The 22868-nt window shown below is 38.4% G+C and overlaps 2 protein-coding genes across 4 annotated transcripts in view; one reads left to right on the forward strand and one right to left on the reverse strand.

Moving 5' to 3' along the window:
• Positions 1-735: 735 nt before the first annotated feature.
• Positions 736-20145, forward strand: MASTL (microtubule associated serine/threonine kinase like). 2 transcript variants are annotated; one of them, XM_058832407.1, is made up of 13 exons: positions 736-787; positions 1469-1606; positions 3151-3290; positions 4043-4131; positions 5463-5569; positions 5879-6014; positions 6606-6778; positions 7972-9207; positions 9931-10069; positions 11524-11538; positions 13345-13458; positions 13549-13650; positions 15083-20145. In XM_058832407.1, exons 2-13 carry the CDS (start codon positions 1472-1474, stop codon positions 15238-15240), a joined length of 2544 nt encoding a protein of 847 aa, XP_058688390.1. In that variant the 5' UTR covers positions 736-787; positions 1469-1471; the 3' UTR covers positions 15241-20145. The 2 variants fall into 2 exon arrangements, with proteins under 2 accessions (XP_058688390.1, XP_058688389.1); XM_058832406.1 differs by lacking the exon at positions 11524-11538.
• Positions 19192-22868, reverse strand: part of ACBD5 (acyl-CoA binding domain containing 5) — a 30695-nt gene continuing 27018 nt past the window's right edge. For both annotated transcript variants that reach the window (XM_058832408.1, XM_058832409.1), the window contains one exon: positions 19192-21174. In XM_058832408.1, coding sequence (XP_058688391.1) covers positions 21162-21174 — 13 coding nt within the window. In that variant the 3' untranslated portion in view covers positions 19192-21161. The remainder of the gene's footprint in view (positions 21175-22868) is intronic.

Raw genomic sequence — 22868 nt, forward strand, 5'->3', positions numbered from 1 at the left:
TGTTCTCTGGCAACAAGCCCTCCTGGCCCTGCCGTTTGCACGCAGATCTTGCTATCAAGTGTGAGAAAATTATAGAAAAATAGAATATCCTTGAGTTGGAAGGGACCATCAGGACCATCGAGTCCCTGCAAAGGACACCACAAAAATCACACCATGTGCCCGAGTGTTGTCCAAATGTATTTTGAACTTAGATGTGAGTGAAGCATATGAGAAAATCATAATGTGGACACAAAGTCGTTGCTTCTTTCCAAGCAAATTTTATCTTCCAGTTCCTTGATGTCTCACACCAAGCTCTGTTCAATTCCTGCCTCTTCAAGCCTCCCATGGGAATGGGGGGACAGTACCTGCTCATAGCAAGCTACCACCTAGAGGCAAGCAGCGATCAGCCGGCTCGGAGGTGCGGTGGTTTGTCACGGGCACGTTCTGAGGGCAGCACAGGACTGGAGGGGGCGCTATTCCCGCCCAGCGGCGCCATGGCCGGCGCCTCCCGCCGCCGCCGCGCGGGGTCTCGCGAGAGCTCGCGCTGCCGTTGGTGAAGGCGCGGCCGGGGCGGGGCCGCTTTGAATCGCGGCGGGCCCGGGGCGGGCGCGTCATGGCACCCGAGCGGCCCGGGGGGGAGCGGGGCGATGCCGCCGGCCCCAGCGCCGCCACAGCCGCCGGCCCGACTCGCGTCGAGGTCCCCCGGCCCCCCTCCATCGAGGAGTTCACCATCGTGAAGCCCATCAGCCGCGGTGCCTTCGGGAAGGTGTACCTGGGCCGCAAGGCAGGCCGGCTCTATGCCGTGAAGGTGAGGCGTCGCCGGGGTCGCGGCGCTGCCGAGCAGCCCCGTGCGGGAAAGGGGAGTCCCGAGGGGACGGGGAGGCGGGGCCCCGGTATGAGCCCTGGGCCCCCGGGGAGCGGCCGCTGCTCGGGCACAGCCGGTGCCCTGGGACGCGCTGTCCGCACGGCCGTGCCCTGCTCGCACCTCGCTGGGGTCCTGGAGAGTAAAATCAGGGGACCTCTGATAACGACAGCTGCTTTTATAAGTACTTTAAATAAGGAGAAATAACAAAATACCTGACCAAGGACCGCAGCGCTGTTGGCTTCTCGTTTGTAAACAGCTGCTGTAACTGAGCCCCCTCGGCTGCTGCGCCTGCCGGGGGGCTAAAGCACCGCCTCTGAGAGACAAGACGGGAATGAATTATGAAAAACGTTCTTGCTGAGTGTTTAAACAAAAAAACAATTGCGTTTTCTATGTTGTTACACAAAGGACTAAAATCTAAGCTTGTCGTTAGTAAGAACTTTACCGATTACTTGTGCAAACTTGACTTTGTCATTTAAAGGATTATAACAAGATACGTAGTACACAAAGAAACATAAAAGCAGTCATGCAAAACAGGTGTTGCTCTGCAGAGCTATATGTCTCTACACGGTTTTATTATGAGCATTTTGAGGTTAAATCATTTTTGTGCTCTGTTTTATTTTTCAGGTGATGAAAAAAGCAGACATGATTAACAAAAATATGGTTCACCAGGTGCAGGCAGAGAGGGATGCACTGGCTCTCAGTAAAAGTCCATTCATTGTGCACTTATACTACTCACTTCAGTCAGCAAACAACATCTATTTAGTGAGTAAAAAAAAAATGGCTGTGGCGTTTTATGGCAGTCATGGAAATTGAATGTGAACTGTAGTGATATCTCAAAACATTTTTTCCATGGTATTCCTGAGTCACTTTTGCATCTTTCTCAAAATGGTTGAACAAGTAAAATACTTCTCTTCTTCTGGTGTCTTTGGACTCTTTCCACCCATGTTCCCTTCTGTTACAGGAGAAGCTTTTCTAATATCTACTCTGTCTTAGAAAGATGTAGTAATCTTAGGGAAAACAAGAAATCATTCTATTCAAGCAGAAGCCAAGTGACTGGAAGATATCCATGGCTCACTTAAAAGAAATCTATTTTACTTATTGCCGGTGCTCCAATTTTGTTATGGTTGTTGGCCTGCATGACAAGATGATAACTGAGTGGCAAAACTAAATGCTGGTCCACATGGAGCACTGTGGAGCACAGCAGGACTTGTGTATGTGTTTATATACTGCCTCCACATAAGGATTCACACTGTCTGCAAAGGGTCTAGCACAATTTGTGTGGATTGCTGTAAGCACACACAGGGAACAGCTTGATGAAACAAACAAGGTTGCTATGTACTCCTACAATGCATTCTGCATGTAAACAAAGGCTTCTTTTTCTGGAATCTCTGAACTTCTACGTGGAGTATAAGACTTTGGGGTGAAGGATTTGTAAAGGAGATGCTAGAATCATGTGTGAGTGTATATATTTGTTTATATGCGGAAGAATATTCTGTTTTGGAATGTAAGTACTGGTGAGATTTCCTGACCAAAACCCCATAAATGCATTCTTGACATCAAAGAGTGAGTTTCAGAAGCCCTGCTGACTTCTATTTTATTTTAAATATGACGTGGGCCATCATAATGTGCCTGCATAATGGTTTATTGGGTGTGTATAATTTTTTTCACTCTTTTTCATGTGTCTTAAATGTGTAAAAAATTAATAACTCTCACTGTTTGCATTTTTGACAGTTCGTACTTATTTCACAAAGCTTGGGTCTGAATTTAATATTGTGTATAAATGATTGCAAGATTAAGTATTGAGATACTTTGATTTGTATAGATCAGGTGGTCTTTGGCTTCAGGCCTTGAGTTTCACAGGAATGCTTTGCACTTCATTTTCTATACTATAGAAATATACATTAAGCTAAATATAGATTAATATATGAATATAAATATATGTTAAAATACATAATATTCAATATAGAAATACATAACACTTATGAGATAGAAAATTTTCTACAGTTGACTCTCAAAAGCTATAGTCAACTTTCTAATTAGCTTCTAAAAGTAATCTAGGTAAATAAAATAAGCAAATGGTCTACATGAAATGTAATGAAAAGGTTTCATGTCTGCTGTTACATGGAGCTTTAATTATTTTATCCAAGTGAAAAGTATTGTGTGGGAAATGAGGTTTTGCACAAAGGTACTTGTATCTGCTTCTGCTCCTTTAAATAATTTTTTTCTAGGGGTGAAAGTTATTTTGTATTTTACTTGCAATTTTGAAATGTGTTTTAAGTTTAAAATTTAAAATACTTGAATGACAGGTGATGGAGTACCTTATTGGTGGAGATGTCAAATCTCTTCTCCATATTTATGGATATTTTGATGAAGAAATGGCTGTTAAGTATATTTCGGAAGCAGCATTGGCTCTTGACTATCTTCATAGACATGGAATAATCCACAGGTGAATTTTTTTTTCTTACAAATAAGTATTTGATAGTTTGGGTTTTTTATTTTTTCACTCTAACACATAACCATCACCATTTCATTGTGGCAGCTGCCACAGGCATTTCATTTGCTGGAGCTCCTGGAAGCTCTTTCTTCACATGTGCACTGTGGCAAATGTCACAAAACAATGGCTAAAATCAAATCTGTCTGTATGTGCTGAGCACACAAACTCACACTGCTTTCCCCTGCCAGCTCTTTCCCAGTCCAGTGCTGTATGAGCAGCTGTGATGGTTCAGGAACCCTCTGGGAACTGCACACATGGACCTGTAGGGCAAAGGGACACTGAGTGCCCTGATGCTCCCCCATAGTGAGAGTTCTTTTTGCACTCAGCAGTGCTGCAGAGAGCACACATGAAAACTCACTAGAGGAGTTTTAAAACTCACCTCTAGGAGCTGCACATTAGTGAATGTTATGATGGTGGTACTTTTGAAGGATGCTTGTTGAGCCTGCTGAAGCTCAAACTATGCAACTCTTGACATACATGCTGATTTTTACAAAGCCTGAGATGTTTGTGCCATATTTAATGCTAAATATATTTAATTCTTTTAGCGTGTTCCTCAAATTGGAATCTTCTGCTGGCCAAGAGATGTTACTGTTAAACAGCTCTAAACAATGTTTTGTATTGAGTGTTTCTGGTCAGAAACACTTAACTTTCTTCATGTTGTTCAGTGCTCTTTTTGCTGACTTCAGCTATATTTATATTTTCAGGGATTTGAAGCCAGACAATATGCTTATTTCTAATCAGGGACATATAAAGTTGACAGACTTTGGGCTTTCCAGAGTTACTCTGAATAGAGGTAAGAGTTGTTTCTATCCTTTTGTTTGTATTAAAATGTATTTTTGCATCACATTTCCATATTCTTGAATATTTCACATTCCTGTAAAGGGCACCTTTTAGTTAAATAAGTGTAAAAGTTGCAGTAATACCTGGTTTCTGTTAGGTAAGTACTGATTGGCTACACCCTAGTAAGGGGACTGCTCTTTGCATTGCACTTCAGAAGGTAAAATATTTATTCTTTGGGACTATGAATATGATGGTTGTATGAAATATGATCTGGAGCCCTTTCTTTGGAGGGATATGGATTTCCAGGTTTTCTGAAGTCAGCTAGGAGATTTCAAAGGGTGAATGAATAATTCTGACTGTTCCTGTTTCTCTACTTCTACCCTTCAGTTTATGTATCTCAGTCCTATGTAAATTAATTTCCAATAAATTAACTGGGACATTCCAGACATTAATTTGAGAGATAAGGGGAGGTGCTAAGTCCATAACAGAGGATTAGATCAGTGCTTTGGCATGTGAATGTTCTCTTTTCAAGCAGAAACCATAGCTGAATAGCCTTGACTGTCTGGCACAGGCTGCAGATATTAGGGTGAATAGCCAATTTCTGACCTGGTTTGTACCTCCTTAGCCAGATCATCCAAACTTATGCTGCACAGCACCAGTTCAGGTTTTTTGAGATAGCTGCTGGAGAGCACATCCTTTTTATATAGTTGAAGGAATGTAGAAATTCAGAGTTGTCTATGGAGTCTGATTCATGCTTTTAAGAATATAAAGGAAAATTGTAGGTTTTCTGTATTTTTTATGATGTACTGCTTTAACTGAAGTTCTAATGGGACAGATTATTGTGTCTAGTTGAACATTATATGTAAGCTTTAAAACTACTTACTGCTAGTGCGCAAAAAAAAGTACCTAAGGTTGTATTTTCACCTATTAAAAATTCTTGTGTAGCTTTTTTGAGATTTGTTTTGGAGAGATGGCAGGTTTGGAATCAAATTTAGTATCCTGTCCATAAGCCATAAGATGGAACTGCTGCCTAAAAACCAAAGCTGATATCAAATTAGAAAATGTAGTGCTTTTAGCCTAATATATTGGAAAAGGAATTTGACTTCTACAACTTCTGTACATATAAATGTATGGATGTACAAGAAAAAACACCTTGTGTTAAATAAGAATGTACAGATAAGTCTTCAATTGGTCTTGGTGGCTTCATTTGTATATTTGTTGAGTACGTGGCTAAATTTTTTCTTTCCTTTTCATGAAACTTAAATAAATGTCTACAACTTTGCCTTTGTTTAATATCAAAATGAAAACCCGACCCATTTGATTTTGGGTTTTTTTCTTCTGTAGAGATAAATATGATAGATATCCTTACAACCCCATCAATGGCAAAGCCAAAACAGGACTACTCACGCACTCCAGGACAGTTGTTGTCTCTTATCAGTTCTCTGGGCTTTGTAAGTAATTTTCACTGTATTTGAAGTACTTAATCCTTTTCGTTTATTTACTATCTTAAATTCAATAGTTGGCATGATAAGGCTATTCTTGCATCTCTTCTCTCAGCTCGTAGAGTGACTTATGGTATGTTTAGATGACTTTGACATTCTGATGTGATTACCTTGGACTGTATTTTGAATTGCTGACTTTTTGCGCGGCCAAACCCATGCAAACATCATAAAGAATGGGTGAAGTTACACTCTCAGTCCTGGATCGACAATTTGTTCAGACTCTATTAACTTTTAACTATGCTTCTTTCTGCTTGTTAGCATACTCCCCCTGTAGGAATGAAAGTGCCAGGGCAAAAATCAAGTCCATCATCTGACAGTCTGCATGGAGTGGTTTCTCCTGTCCCTATGGCCCAAAAGGAAAATACCCCTCTTTCAACTAAATTATTCAAAACACGTGAGTATACCAGGCCTTCTGCTGAGGAATACTCTGGCTGTAAGGTTCTGATCTTTTAATTTTATATGAATAGTTTGGACCCACTTCATAAAAGGTGTGATCCTATTGGTGTCTTGCTTTCCACCATTCTTCCAGAGCTTTACATCTGGCATGCTTTCACCTACTCTACTTATGTCATCTTCTGAGTGGTTTTGTTTGATTGGCTTTTTTCAAATCGTGACCCCTGAATTCAAAATCATTCTTTAACATTTTATGGAAATAGTGTCAGTTCTTGACATACTTTCACTGAAAATTGTTGAATATAGCAACGTATATCTTCATTTAAATTGTCTTATCTTTCTGCTTTCTCATTTCTCACCTGAAACAAGGAAGAAGGCAATTATGCTGCTAATGTTTGTACTGCTTTTACATTCTTTGCAAGTTCCTAATTAAAAAAATGCTTGAATCGACTATGCAGGAAAGATGACAAGAGAAATTGTCATCATGCATAGCTTTCCTTAGCTTCCTTTGACGTGAAAGCTTAGCATAGTGTGAAGTCAGTCAGTATATGTTGCCTGTTTGTATCAACATTTGAATTTTTTTTCTCTTAAGATCTGGATAATTCTCAATTAACACCTGTGATGCCAGCGAGGAGTTTAACTCCTACTCTGCTTCAGTCAAGAAACAGGTTTGGTACCTCCAGCCTCAGTAGTCAGTCTCACACAAACCTGTCCAGTGTGGAATCAGAAAACTGTAGCAGCCCCAGATGGGGGAAAGATGTAGAGGTCAGGACTGTTTCATCTTCCCACTCTAAATTAAAATTAGTTTGTACTTGTGTATAGAGTGTTGCAAATGTTTTCTACTTACTTGCCTCAGTTATTTCAAGTGTTGAGAAGCTTTCCTGCAGTAGAAGGAGCAGGGCCTGTAATTTGTGTTGAGTAGGATTTTGGATCAAACCAATATAACCTTTTTCTTCAAACAAATATTAGTCGTGTGTAATATAACAGGAGAAGCAAATCATATTGAGCCTGCAGCAAAGGACTGAAAGAGAAGGCTTCACTGACCATCACTGGTTTAGCCCTATGCTGCACAAGGTGGGAACTGCTGGGAGCAGTGTTTTTTTGGAAGCTGACCTTATCCCTATAGCTTTTTTTGCTCAGCATTGTGGGTGAAAGAATTTCTTTAAAAGACAGAACTTGGGAAAACAATAAAATCCACTTCAAATTTCTACTAGCTATTTAACTGAAAAGTTTAAGGCTTTTATTACTGAAGTGTTTTGTATCAACTAACCTAACACCAATAATTATATTTGATAATATTTTATCCTAAAATATTTTATTCTATTTTAATGTGTTAATGAAATTCTGCACAAACACAAAGCTAAAAAATAAATGCTGTTACGCTATGTAGTTCCTTGCCATGAGTCCTATTTAGAGCATAGAGAACAACTTACATTTAAAACAATTTATTGTAATGTATCTATCTGTTCCTTAGGCCTTGGTTTCAGTATTGTGTTATCAAAACATCAGTGATATCAGATTTTCCTTTTGTCACCTCTGATGTGTAATATACCACAGGGTACTATAATGGGGTTCTTTCCTTTGGACTTTCTTGGAAACTGAAAACTTATTAAAAACTTAAAAATTCTTAAAATAAAAAATTCTTAAAATAAAACCACAAATACAGCTTCTTGCTCTATTTTTTCATCCTTTGATGTTTAAAAATATGAGATTTTGTATTGTATTGCAAGCTTATTTTAACTTAAAAAAAGTCAAATTATCAAGTTATCCTTGATTTGGTGTTGATTTTTTTTGTATTTTGGAGTATGATTTTTCACTAGCAGTAGTTAGAATGAGTAACACTTTCAAAACTGTATTTCATTATGGAGGTTGTAATAAAGTATTTCAAAATAAACGTTTCTATACTGTTGTAATCATCTTTTTTCTTGATACTCAAAACCTAATGTGCTTTTTTGCAGCAAAGTGAAGATGAACCTCGTTCTGCAGCATGCAAACCCAGTACCAGTGGGTCAGCTCTCCTTTCAAATGTTACGTTGCCAAACAGCAAAGGTACTGAAGTTATAAAGAAAGAAGGACTTGAGTCTGCCATTTCTCCTATTGCCAGCAATGATTCTGGCAGTAGGGAGAAGTTGGAAAGTGGGCATTTGAGTATAACAGATACTCCTGTGAGCACTCTGGATGTGAAAGGTGTAGTAAGAAAGTGTATTTCTGAAAATAAGATTTGGAAAGAAAAAGTCTGTGTAAATAAAAGAGACATGACTTATGAAACAGCAGAGACTTCCAGACTACAACAATCACTTTCAAGGCAGAATGAGCCTGTCAAAGAAGAAGAAATGTTTGAAAAGCCAGGTGTAAAAAGAAGCTTTGAATCAGTTGACACTAGTCCTTGTCAGGAACTTAACTATGTTAAAAAAAGCAATGCAGAATATAAACGTGGCTGTCAGATCTCAGAATTTCCAACAAACAAAGGGACAGGTTTGACAACAGAAATTCAATCCTTAATGCTTTGTAATGACGGATGCCTATCTGACACCTGCAAAAGCAAGGAAGAAGTTAGGAGTTTTATTAGTAACCAGGGAACAGCAGAAAGATTGCTTACTCCAACTGTAGCTAAAAATCTTATGTGTGATCTGGATGCAGACTGTGGAAAGGATGATGAAAAGGAGTACATGAACTCAAGTTTTTTAGGCACTGATGATGAAAAACCTTTAGGTGTCTTCAGTGCAGATTCTGACTTACTTCCTGAAGTGCCTGTTACAGAAAGCCATCTAGAAAAACAGCTTTTAGATTTGGACAGAAGTGTTAAAGACCTCTCCTTTGAGGAACCAAAATCTGAAGGTGTGCTAATAACATCACCAGAGTCCCAAGGTGTCTCACAGAGTGGAGAGGAGGCACATACAGTCCAGGACTGCAAGCCATTACATCAGAAAAAGGATAATGACCAAAAACACATGGAAGAAACTTACCTTGACACAGTATCTTCTCCTTCAGAAAAGATGATGGAAGCACTGAGTCTCTTAAAAAAAAATGCTGTTGTTTTTCGGAGTTATAATAGTCCAATCAATATATCCAATATATCTGAGCCATGCAGCATGACTTCCTTAGATATAACGGATCTTTCACCCGCTTGCAGTGGCTCTTACCCAACAGCTATCACTCCATTACAGAAAGGAAGACCATATCACATCTATCAGGTACGTAAGGAGACTTTGATACATAGAGAGACTTCGTGCATGCATTGGACATTAGGGACCTGAAATTATTTCAGTGGTAAAAATTAGGAAAAACTCAAGTTGAGATAGTCTGTCAAAATGATCTTTGTTGGCAGGGTTTCCTTTCTGCACTTGTGTGTCCAAAATTATAATTTCTGTAAGAATTTAGCAGTAGCTTTATGTTCATTGTTTTGCCTTTGGCTCAACATGCATTGACTGTCCATCTCGGAGAAATCTTTGCTGTTACAGTGAACTGATTTTAAAATCCCGTGCTATTTTGCCTCATTCTGCTCCTAGTGCAGTTATTATCCTGCCAAATAATCTACCAAAATGGTCTCTTCAGCTTCTGGTAACTGCCACTGTACCTGCTACTTGCTTTTTTTTAATCCTGGTAAAAGTGATGGTGTAGTGTATTCTGTCAAGTGTCAGTTACAAGTCTATTACAGAGACATAAACTGTGATAGCTGCTGGATGTGACACTGGAGGAAGAACTTAGGGAAAAATTTCTCAAAGAGTAGACATCTTTGTGCTTCAAGACTGTTGAGATAAAGCAATGGAAGCACATTTCACATGTGCTTTTCAGGGACTGTTATGTGATTTGTTCTTGACTTGAACTTAAGTATCAGTATCCATGACTAAACGTGGAGATGGGAGTTTCTGAGCTGGTTTTATTTGACATCTGAAATCCTTGTCTCATCTTTTCAGACCCCTCATCGAGGGGATGCTGGCACACCGTACAGGACTCCAAAGAGTGTTCGAAGAGGAGCTGCCCCCGTAGAAGGTGAACGCATCCTGGGGACTCCAGACTACCTGGCACCTGAGCTGCTTTTGACACAGCCTCATGGTAAGACAAACCAGCCGTCTGCCAGTACCTGAAAAGTGACATCTTTACATTTCTAAATATCTGTAGAACTGTAAACCCTTCAAGCAGTAAGATTGGGAATTCTTCAAAAATAGCTAATGCTAAGCTTTTGCCATCATGGATGGCTGTGTTTGCTTCAGCTGCTCCTTCCATTCATTTGCTGCTTTCTCATAGCCACAGGTTTTGGCTGTCCATCACAGTCTTGCTTGCCAGTCAGCATTGGAAACTGCTTTGGCAGCCTGAGACTTGTATGTTGCTTAGGAGTAGCAACTTGGACATCCTGAGTGCCTCTAAAGATTCTTCAGGAAAGGAGGAATTTAGTGAAATTTTAGATTAAAAGGCTTAAGCCTCCAATTTTTTTTAGAATGTCTTCTGGGTTTATTGATATTAAAGTGTTATGTGAAGCCAGACAATTTTATGAAGTTGCCTTAAAATCATATATTGAGTTGAGTGACCTTGTGAAACACTTCAGATATCTGACAGGATTTTCTGTATAAGGGTGCAGTAATAGTCATCAAATTTTTGGAGGTTGTTTTTTTGGGTTTGTTTCTTTTCAAAATACTATACTAAAATATCACAACTTTGAAGGGCATAACTTCCTTTGTCTCAGATTCTGAGATCTGCTGATATTAACAAAAAGTATGAAATAGTTTTCTGCTAACTTGCAAGAAGCATTAGCAAAAATTAAATGCCATGTATCAATTTCTAGTACAGTTATTGATGCTTAATTGCATTTTATTTCCATCTCAAAAGCATACTACTATTTTATAGAGCTGCAAGTCTTGGGAAAATTACATGAGAGAGAGACCTTAATTGAGAGGTAGTGATTACTGTCCTGTGGAACAAAAAAATTCTGCTAATATAAATTAACTAAAACCCTATGAAGAGATTTAACAATTTAATGGTAAAAACTGAAAATACTAAACGTATGTAGTTGTTGTTTTGCACTTCCATTTAGGATTCCTGGTTATCTGGCAGATGTTAAAACTGAATAATATTTTGTAAATGTAATTAGTGCTAATTAGACCATGTGAAATTTGGTCACAAGGTGATTTCTTTCTGGTTACTGGGTTTTCAGGACTTCAGTGAAAACTTGTAGAGTCTGGAGTTTGTGTCAGGAAATTACAAATCTTGCAATACCTTCAGCAAAGCTAGGGTTTTGGGAACTTCAAAATTTTCCCCACTGAATATTTTGCATGTTGAGCTGCTTGTAAATGTAGTTAATCCTAAATTAATCATATTACAAAACTATTTTATTTTTGTTTCTAACTTAGATTTAACATTGCCATCTTTCTTTATTGTGGAATACTACCTTAGAAAAAAAAATTTCATTCCTATGCCCTCTGAGAATCATACTTGGTATTCAGTGTTCGTATTTGTTTGGTTTTTTTGACAATAATTGTAATATTTTTACTTCATTGTCTTTTCATATGCAGGGACTCTGATCTCTGGTGAGTTTTCTGTATTCTGTGCAGGAGTGAAGTGTTCAGCATAAGTGAACAGTCAAAGTATGACCAGATCACAGTTTCTGAGAACATTGTTTGGGTGAACAATGTTTCTTTATAGAAAGACATGTCCAATATGCCTCCACATAAAAAAGTGTGATGCTCACAAAAACAGGAAACATCATATCATTGTGACTAAGCTATAAGAAATCACACATGTAAACATGTACTTCAGAAGGAAAATCAGTATTCTTAAATTGTGTATCAGGAGGTAAAGCCAGAGATACTTTTCTCATTGCTGCCTTTCACTTTATTTCGCTTTATTGCAGTCAGTCTGATTTACTTTGCCTGTGGGTGAAGGAGGTTCAGATGCTCAAGACCTGGTGTTATGCTTCTTACTTCAAATCACAGAATCATAGAACATCCCAAGTTGGAAGGGACCTACAAGGACCATTTGAGTCCAACTCCACTCCCATCACAGGACAGCACCAAGAGTCACACCATGTGCCTGGGAGAGTTGTCCAAATGCTTTCCTTCCCAGGCTTGGTGCTGTGACCACTTCCCTGGGGAGCCTGTTCCAGTGCCCAGCCACCCTCTGGGTGAAAAAGCTTTTAATATCCCACCTAAACCTCCCCTGGCACAGCTTCATGCTGTCCCTGGGTCCTGTTTCAAAGGGATGTGGTAGGAGTTAATCTAATTTTAGTTAAACTTTGTGTGGAAAAAATTGCTGCTGAAACCTGGTTATGACATTGTTCAGGTTGTGATCTTCTTAGACTTTGACTGAAGCTGGGAGTATTTTACTGAACATCAGGTACTCTAACAACAATGGATATGAACTCACTGCTTTGATGTGCTTAGCTTGGTGGGGCACTCTTACTGCTGTTAGGAGTTGCTAAAAGTGCATTAGATTACTGGTTAAACACTTTGGGTTTTAGCATTTCTAAACTTAACAGTCTTTGTGAAATGGCTCAAAACATGCATTTGCTTGGAAGCATCTTAGGTTCTTTTATATGCCAAAAAACCAAGAACAATTATATTTATTATCTTTTGAAGTTGGTTTGTTGTTTTTTTTTAACAGCAATCATGGCATCTATTCTTTATACAGTAGAGTGGGCATGTCTTGAAGATGCAGAAAGCTTAGAATGCATGCAGTGGTGTCTGGGATTGCTTTGCCTGCTGGTTTCTATGTAGATTAACAGGAGAGATTGGCAAAAAGACAAAACCCTGGAATGTGGAAAACTAGAACTATTGAATAACAAAGCAGAGATAGCTAGTAACTAGCTACACATTGCCCCAGTCAATTCAGTGTAATGGAAGGCAATGCCAGCTTCATGTGTGCTGGCTCATTTCTGCAAGCTTCGTGATGTTCATCATAATTTAGACAAACAAAAATTAAGTTCAGTAGTCTAAAGTTTTGGAGACTTTTAAAATAACTGAGAGAAGGGCACAGGTGGCAACATGGAGCACTCATCCAGGCTCTAGTCATGAGGCATCTATTTCTTATCACAAAACAATCTCTTGGAGAAGTCAGCTCCTGGGTTCTCTGTGACGGAAGTTGATAATTATATTGTTACTAAGAGCCCCCTTGGTTTTATCAGTAAACCCCACTGTTACCTATAATGAATTAAGGAGCAAAGTGGCTTTAAAAAATATTTTTATGTATTTTTAATCTGCATGAATATTAAATACAACTTGTCTCATCATAATTTTCCAGAAACTTGCAGAATTTAAACACCCTTCAGTTTTTGCTAATTTTTAAGTCTTTGCAAGTATCATTTATGTAGGTGTAATGATGTGGATTTGTTTTACCAGGTTCTGCTGTAGACTGGTGGGCCCTTGGAGTTTGTCTGTTTGAGTTTCTAACCGGAATTCCACCTTTTAATGATGAAACACCAACACAGGTCTTCCAAAATATTTTGAAAAGAGGTAATCTGTTGCAATAATCAGGGTAAGTATGTATTTCCAGTATTTGTTTTATAGTTTGAGTTACCAACTCAATTGTATCTTTGTCTGTAGATATTCCCTGGCCTGAGGGTGAGGAAAAGCTGTCTGAAAATGCCCAGAATGCAATAGGTATTCTTCTAACAATTGACACTACTAAGAGAGCTGGACTGAAGGGTTAGTATTAAAATTGTTCTTTGCAACTAATTGCAGATTTTTAAGTGATGATCTCTTCCTCCTGAAACTTAGACTAATAAAATTCAGTACCTCACTAGGTTCCATGCATAGACTGCAGCACTTAAGAAGTTGGGGTATTTTCTGTATTTCTTGTGGGATTTTTCCTTTCTGAACAAGGTAATTCTGAGGCTGGGTTGTTTCGTTGGTTTTTAATTTTTTCAATTGAACTTCTGTTTTGCTTTACTGCTGTTCTGCTACGCATTTTTAGTGTTTGACATCTGATGTGCCAAAGTTCTCTCTTATCTAATGGGTATTTGGAATTTTTAACCTACATGACATTGGGAACCTTGATTAGAGAATGATAGTTTGGGAGAGAAGCCTTCTACGACAAACAGTTAATTTAGAGAGAGCAACTTTTTCTTTCAGCCTGTCTTTGCTGAATGCATAGGAGAATACAAAATTGGACAATACATACTGAATAAAGTCTACTTTTTTTTTTCCCTTTTAGAAGGGCTTAAACATTTGCTATTGTTAACAATGACTATGTTTTATTAAAAATGGTTGATAATGGAAAGAAATTTAGAGTGAGATATTTCAGAAATAGAAATCTTATGAGAACTGCTCAGCAAATCACTAGAGAAGGAAATTACTATGGAAATGCTTACACATAAAGAGACTAAATGATAGAAGCTGAAATAAAGCTAAATTAAAAGAGAGAAGGCACAAGATTATGAATGAAGATTGTTATGTCAACAGAAAATCCTATGGGTTTGATATTTCCCAAAAAGCCATTTGAAGGTGTGATAGTTAAACACAAGTTATTGTCTTTATTTCTGGATTTTAGAGTGAAATCTAATTGCCTGTGAAGGGTAGAATTTTAAAATACATGACATAATGGTTTCTTCCTATCTGCTTCTTTGAAATTCATTCTTTGTTAAGACTTAAAACTGTATCTGGCCTCTTTGTCCAGTTTATAGTCTGCTGAAGTGAAGTTGGATGAGTAGTTTTCATTAAGTTTTCCTTGTACCTAAGTTTCCTTCACCATCATCTTCCCTCCCCTCCAAAATTTGTGCTCTCCCTTTTGTTGCTACAGGATGAAGCCTCTTGTACTGGGAAATCCCAGTTACATTGTAGCACTGTGCTTCTCTAAATTCAATATTTCTGGGTAAGAGCAGCTTTAAAGCTGCTTTTGGCTCAGTGGAACTGCGTGGAACAGGTTCCCTGGATGGGGGTGGCAGCTATTCATCCTGCCACAACAGTTTGATCCTACTAATGCTGGGGGTAATCAAAGCCCAATTTCAGTTTGCACTTTTATGAACTTCTAAAAAGGAACATAGAGCAAATCTACTGGCAGTTGTCGATGGTGGAACAAAGTGACTGTGGGGCTTGGACATAAGGAGGTTGATAATGCTTATGTGAACTTCTGTTTCAGAACTGAAGCATCACCCCCTCTTTCATGGGGTGGACTGGGATAATCTCCAGAATCAAACCATGCCATTTATACCTCAGCCAGATGATGAGACTGACACCTCTTACTTTGAAGCTAGAAACAATGCTCAGCACCTGACTGTGTCTGGATTTAGCTTATAGCATCAAGATAAGTGAACATTCTCCATGGTTTTGCACACTTAACAATTGTCTTGTAACCCTGGTTTGATCCTGACTAATTTTCCTTGCTGAATTTAGTGTGTTTCAAGTTACCAGTCTATTTTTATTATAGGTTCCTTTATGCTAAAGTGAAACTACTGTATGAAACTGGTATCAAGTGCCTTCGTGCTACTTTTTATCTCACTGCACCTTACTAAGAGGCCAGAGCATTGCATTTCTTGGAGCTAATAACTCTTGGGGCTTTTTAATAGCAATGAATTTTTCAATTTAGGAAGTGTGGAGTTATTTCCCAGCTAAACATAATGGGGAAAGGATATAAAGGAATTGTAATTGTATCTAATTAATAACTTACCTATTGGTGGTTCAGTGTGGCGGCAAGCTGGTTTGAGAGCAGGCCTTTCTGACCAGTGTGAATATATATCTACTGTGTAAAACCAGTCATTTCTATTCAAGGTGGAAAATTGAAATATTAATGCTGCATTGAAATGTCGTCTCCTGTTTGTCTTATTGCCAAGAAGGGATGAGAAGATACAATGGTGTTCCAAGTTAATTCAGCTAGAAGTGGCACATGAGATTGGCAGGAGTTCCTCTGGTTATTATCGTGTCTTAGAGAAATGGGACAAGGAGAGGATACTTGGGACAAGTCTGTTAATGGTCTGCTCAAGTTGCTGAGTTGTAACCACTTGGGCTGTAGGAAGCTGGACTGAACATACATTTTAGCAGTTACTGGCTTTATATAGAAAATGGCCAGTGTGTGTGTACTCACTTGTGTCAGATGAAAAGTGACAGGTGATTTTTTGGTTTTCTAACAAGTACTATTCATACTGAAGCTGCCAAATATTAAAGACCATAATATATTGTAGGCTAACAGACTATTCTGTAAACCCACAGCCAGAGCTTAGATTTTGACTAGAATATAAGATAGAAGTGTATATTCTGTATAAACCTGAATTAGGGGGAAGTATATTTAAATTTATCTTTAAATCCAATACAAAACTTGTGTCTGCTGCATTTTAGAGGTTTATTTGTAGATAATCCTGTTTAAATAATCTTCAGTATTTTTCTTGCATAGGTATCTCTAACTTAAAGATTTTAATGTTTTAGGTTAATACATGTTAGATAAAGATCATTTGTGCTAGATGGTGTTGTCAGCCAAGGGCCATGTGCCAGAAGCCGAGCATTTTGTCAGTGATTTTTGCCAAGTTCCTTTTGGTTTCATGAAGTGACTCTTTCTGTAGCGGTAGTGAGTTGTCCCTTCATTACCCTGCTTCTTGGAAGACAAGATTTATTGACGGAATTCTGAGCAAATAGTGTCTGCCAGGCTTCCTGCTGTCCTCTCAGGTTGCTGAGAAAGGAATGGGAATGGTGAAGAAAAAGGAAGTTTCCTAGAAAGGCCTGAAGAGCTCAGAATGACCAATTCCAGCTCTTGGTGTGATAACTCAAATTTGTGAAACAGAATCTTGGCAAGTTGCAAAGCATACAGTGAATCTCATTCCCTTTGCTAAGGACTGCAGTTTCAGAAAACTTCTAAAATTGTTCAGTCTTGCTGGAATTGTTACATGATGGAAAACAAATTAAAGCACTACTGAAGCAGTATTCACAGACAACATTCTCTGAAAGTCATGAGAAGTTCTACAGTGGTTTTCATGTTAGAATATATAAACTGGGGTAGGAGGATACCTTAATCACTGGTAGTTTATGCAATTTATTCTTCCATTTCTAGTACTTTAGTTTAAGAAAGCAAGTCTTACAAGAATTAACTATGATTACATGTTGAAGAAATAACATAAACTGAACACAACAGGTTTTTGTCTTCAGTGCTTTACAAATGGTTACACCTGTTCCCATTTGGCAGTATAACACATTCCCATCAAGGTGGAAGAAAATCCTTGCACTGGTATAATCTTTTCTAACCCCTTGTAATAGTTCTTAATCATCTACAAAGGTCAAGTAAGCTTTCATAAAAACCTTATCCTAAAAGAAAATTGTGGGGTTTCTACCAGTTGATTAATGCAATACAAAAACATAGAATCTGTAGAACAGTAAATAGGCCAATTGACAAATCTTAATGTTTGATATAAAGTTATCGCTACACTGCTGTCCAAAATTTAAATTTCACACAATTAGCCCTGAAAATACTGCAATACCCTGTTCTCTTTATTATCTTGCATTTATCCTGGTCATAGCAAACATGGAGTTGAATGTCAGATATTGATTGTTGAGATTTGTGATGTAGTTTTGTTTGTTGTGGGGTGTTTTTGGTTTGTGGGGCTTTTTTGTAAAAAGGTGAATAGTGGCTTTATTGTTCAAGATGGAATTCCTTATCAACTCATTCCCATTTGTTTTGTCCCACTTGTTGCTTGAACAAGTGAGAGATACTACAGGTAAAAGTTTAAAATGTATAATGTAGTAGCTGGAAGAGATTTAGTGTTTCTTCTCATTAGTAATGATCTACAAATTTTGTAGGCTGACAAAAGTTTCTGATCCTTAGAAGCTGTGGAATACCACTTGGCAAGTGCTCCAGCTGTTACACGGGGCTTCCTGAGGGCCTAAACTTTCTTTATGTGCATAGTACATATAAACTCTGTAGGCTTCCAGGTTATCTTGGGAGGCAGTTGATCAGCCATTAGCACAGTCCATCTGAGAACTACTGGAGAGATCAGTGTTGCACTTTGATGCACAGAAGCAGCAATCTTGGACAGTTATTCCCAGCCCTTAGGTGCCTGGGGGCCGAGGTGCTGAAGTGCTGCCATGTGTTGTTGAGCTCAGAGGTTCCAGTTTCAGCATGGTCAGGTTTACTTATGGTTACTCTGGCAATAAAATTCTTTTCATCTCTACTCCATTCTCCAAAAGTTCACTTTGCACTTACTTTAAAATTCATACTTCAAAAATTCACTTTACATTTGTGTAAATATATAAAATAAAATAGTACAGCTGTGCTATTGCTTCTGCATATTGTTTTTCTTTTATTGTGTTACTATTGCCCGGCTGGGAGTGTGGCAGATGGATTTTTACACGAAGAAACCCTGAGTGCTTCCCACTACCTCAGCAAAGGCAGTGATTTTAAATAAGGAAATACCTACTAGTTTCAGTGTAGGTGTGTATGCCCTTCAGTTAGTTCTTAACTTGTGAGCCCTGTGCCTGTAAGCTTTAGTACCTTTAGCACATTTGTGTACTGAATGGCAGGAGAGCAAAGGCCTGAGCAGGTCTGTAACTCCTGCAAGGTGTGAGTCTCCTCCTCTGCATAACTAGAATGAGACAAGAAAGGATGGTGGCTCCATCTCCTCAGCACTTGCTGTGCTGCCACAGCACCAGAACAAGAAACAGCCCTGAGGATGGAACAGCTGCACCATGCACATGCTTAGACCTGGCTCTGCTTCCGTGCTTTCAGCTGAGCAGCTCTGAGGGGTGCAATGTCTAATCTGGTTTGATACAGAGCAAGCTTCTGCCTTTCAGGTGAAGCTTGATTCGCTGCAGGAAACCAGCTTGATGTTTGCTTCCAAAGTGCAGTTTGGGGCTGGGGCTGGCCCTTCCCAGTGCTGTGCAGAACGGATTTGGCTCCCAGCCGTCCTGCAGAGAGCACAGGCTCAAACTGTGTATCCCAGGTCTGAGTTCTACCCACCTTATGCTACTGCCTCCATGTCAAAGCTGTGTCTCTTTCCACCTGGGCACATGATAAAAAAACCCAAAACAACCAGTTTTCTTTACCTTTAAGCTGAAACAGCTGCCAACTAGGAACCTGTTCAAACTATGGTGAGTTTGAGATAGGTCCAGTTCTGAGTTACAAGTGAATTGTTACTCAAGTGATGTTGTTTTGTATTACAGTTTTCAGGTTGTGACTGATTCTTCATGATACAGCCAGGAGACTCTTGTGTGCAGTCACAGCATCTGATGTTCAGCATTTAGTAAATATTAAGTTCAAGATAAAATACAAAATATTAAGGGATTGATTTATTGAAATATGAATAAATAACAAGGATAGTACAAGCCTACATTTATTTCAGGGGTAGGTTAACAATTAACCTTTGGGAATGTCTGTCCCATCTCTAAGAGCTCGACCCTTACAGCTGGCACGGTTCTGAGCTGTGGGAGGCACTCCAGGGTGGTTTGTCCTGGCAGAAGACATGCTGCTTCAGGAGGCTGGGGTTTTCATGTGACCTTCAAGCTTGAGTGTCCTTCCTGTATGATTTCTATCCCTTATGATAAGAAATCAGTCACTTCAGAGATTTTAAGCTTAGGCACAAAGGCTTCAGGTCCCAGCAGAACTTCCCTTCCAGGATAAGCTTTGTTCAAACCTGAGTTTTCAGTACATCTCATGCCAAAACTCATCACTGGCACATGAAACCATCTGCTTGTTACAGCAGTCTTCAAAGAGGTTACAGATATTTTATTTTTTAGTTCAGCTTTACAATAACAAAATCAGAAGAGGGGAAAAGTAACTAAAAAAAAATCTGCACGCAACTAAAAATCAAGATTAAAATTTCTCTGGTAAAACCAACATTAAATTCTGTGATTATATTTTTATACTGTAGAGCTTATATGAAAAATGTTTACCAAACTATAAAAGATTTTCAGGAAGGACCAAAAAAACTTTCCTTTAAAATTATTTGTAGGATGTAGTCCTGGTGGAAAATGAAAGCACATCAATAATGGTGAAATTTCTGAAGATTCAGACCTTAACCATGGATTAGGTTGTGATATAATTCTTCATAGCAAACTGTAAGATTTCTGACAAATCTCATTTTAGTTTATTATTTTCCATAGATTTAGACAGCTTATATATTAATTTATTTTAAAATTAAGTGTAAAGCATGGTTTTGTCAAGCAAACTTCATGATGTTGTACCTCTGTCTGTATATGGGTTAATAAATATTCTGTGGGGAAAAGTATCAGCTCCAAAATTAGCTGAAATATTTTTTTCTGAGAGGAAGTAGAAGGATAAGAGAGACATACCAGAATTGATATGTTTCATGATGTGACTTGGGAAAAATCCACAATAGATTAAATCTTAATTTAACATTAACTGCCAACAAAAAACTTACAGTGCACTGAGCTTTTTAAAAGCTTAGAGCTAGACTTACTGAGCTAGTTTTCATCTCACTTTAAAGCACCTTGTGCCTAAACTATGCATTTCAGTTAAAATAAGCTGTTTTCAACAAGAATACAGTTATTGAAAGTTAAAAAGATAAGGTGCAGCCTCTTTACATGGATCCCTTGTACCACACACTGTTTCCAAATTTGTGTTTGACAGGCCCCCTGTTATTAATGGCTCTAACTTTCAGGTTATATACAAATTCCCAAATCTTCTTTACAATTTTACAGGATAAGTGAAGGATTCAACTTCATTTCTGACCAATTTATATGGAAATTGCCCCACACTAGTTTAGCAGCAAAAATAACAAGTTGAATTCCTCAGAGCTATATTGTATCTTTCCAACAGCTTACAATGTATTGAATTTATACATTTTTTGAGCTTTCACTTGGTAATATGTAACACTGTAGAAAAACAGGTGGGGATCTTGAGATTGTAAAATTATTTCACTGTTAAAGTGACAGGTTTACATATTTTTCACTTATTCTTTTACAGAGATGTTATTCTCTTCATCAACTGACATTAGCAAGGCCAGTAATTACTGAAGGCCCATCCACAAGCACATTCCAAAATAATTATTGTTCATATGGTTTTGAGGATGGAATTATTAAATTTATTTGTAACCTAGGAGCTGTGATTCATTCAAGTTTCAATAATATTAGTCCTTAAACGTTTAGCTCAAAGGTAGTACAAAATATTACTGTAACATAAGGAAGATCATCCCAAATTCTGAGATTCTATGAGAATTCAGACTTCCTTTGCTTTCCAGGGCTGTCTTCTCCTAGAAGTCCTTAAGCATAGTAATGAATTCTCAGTTCAGTTTTCTAGAAGAGGAAACAAATATATTAGTTTAATGTTTAATTCACATATGAGATGATTTTTCATTTATCTAAACAAACATGTCAATTAAGGTTACATGTGAAAGGTTTCCATTCCAATAAAACACAACAGGGCTTCAAGATACTTGAAATTTTGCCCACTTACACCAATGAGTAAAAAATTCACTAAGAATTTGGAACTGCAGATGGAATTCCTCAGAAAAATCCCTGACTCTGTGTCAGTGGTATGCTGGTTCAGCAGAGCAACAGCTCAAGAGCTGTTTTCCCCATGATTCCACAAAACTTAAAATTAGAGGGTTCTAAAATCATGAGCTGAATCTAGAAAATTTTTATTATAATGAAAATATATTTCTATCTGGGTTTAGGGCCCTTAGGATTCAGGTTTTCAAGCCTTCTTGGTGAAGGCTTCAGTATGAGTACCCAGATTTCAGCATTAAGTTCCCCATAAAGGAACAGGGGACAGGTGCTGGGATGGAGCTGAGCTACCCCTGCGCAGGGACAAGAGGAAAACACAAAGCTCTTGGTTACAGAAGACTGTCCCTCCACCAATTACATGGAATTTGCCACACTGTGCAGAAGAGTTTAGAAGTCATAGCTCCACAGCTGCAGCATGAGAACTTTGTGTGGTAGCAAAGACGTGTAGTTTCTGCAGGGACAGTTAATGTAACTTAAAACTAAAAGTACAGAGACAGGGTCAATGTAGGCACTGTGAACAGCTATTGCCTAAGGGCTCACGCACCTTAACAGAGGACAAGCTGAGACTGGCCATGGGACAAGAGAAAAGGACTCGTTTTGCAATTCCGTTTTCTCACTGAGTGTACTTGATCAGCTTCCTACACGTTGTTAAAGGAGAAGAACTCCAGATAGAAACATTCTGCAGAAGCACCTAGTCCTTAAATTCTGTCTATGAGTAACTTCCTCAGAAACAGAAAAGCTCAAGAACACTGAAAATTCTTTAGTTGTTTCTGTTATTTAAGTTCATCTCAAAACAATACATGAATGAGTAAACAAAACATGGGGCTATGCTATCTCTGTGTTTCACACTGACACTGGTAATTACCACTGGTACAAATCCTGGTGTTCAAAACTCAAAAAAGAATGTTGAAAAACTGAAGCATTTGGCAGTGAGCCACAAGAATCATTCTAAGACTGGAAAACAATTTTAAAATGAGATTCCAGTTGCTCCATTTGTTTTGTTTAAGCAAGAGATTATGAGATGACCTGGGGATAGCAAAAAAGTAACCATGGAAAACACATCACAGGCTCTTTGTCAACTGCATAGAGGAAAATCCAGTGGATTCAAACTGAAGCTAGACAAATCCAAACTACAAGTAATGTATCATATATTCATTCATTGAAGCACTGAATCACTAGGACAATATACTAGAAAAATTGCTGGAAAGGGTGCTTTTCTAAAAACTGATTTCTGTCTGAACCTGTGGCTGGATTGAGGGTGCTACAGAGGTCAGAATAGATGATCTAAAAAGATTTTCAAGAACAGCACACTGTTCAGAGAGAGGGAGAGAACATACCCATGCACAAACAATTAGCAGAACACTGAAATTCATAGAAACTTTAAGTAAAATACTAAAAAAATCGTTTTGATTTAAAACACCCCAACTTTGTCCTTGCTGACAAGGGGAAATTTCTATCTGCTAGTGCAAAGAATGAGCAAAATG

This window comes from Poecile atricapillus, chromosome 2 (assembly GCF_030490865.1).
Source record: "Poecile atricapillus isolate bPoeAtr1 chromosome 2, bPoeAtr1.hap1, whole genome shotgun sequence".
NCBI classification, from domain to species: Eukaryota; Metazoa; Chordata; class Aves; order Passeriformes; family Paridae; genus Poecile; species Poecile atricapillus.

What these genes read in the sequence shown, in the direction of transcription:
- MASTL (XM_058832407.1), top strand. Translation starts at nt 1,472, where the DNA reads ATGAAAAAAGCAGACATGATTAACAAAAATATGGTTCACCAGGTGCAG. An exon ending in TTATCAGTTCTCTGGGCTTT is followed by an intron (nt 5,570 to 5,878) that starts GTAAGTAATTTT and finishes TCTGCTTGTTAG; the next exon opens with CATACTCCCCCTGTAGGAAT. An exon ending in GACCATATCACATCTATCAG is followed by an intron (nt 9,208 to 9,930) that starts GTACGTAAGGAG and finishes TCATCTTTTCAG; the next exon opens with ACCCCTCATCGAGGGGATGC.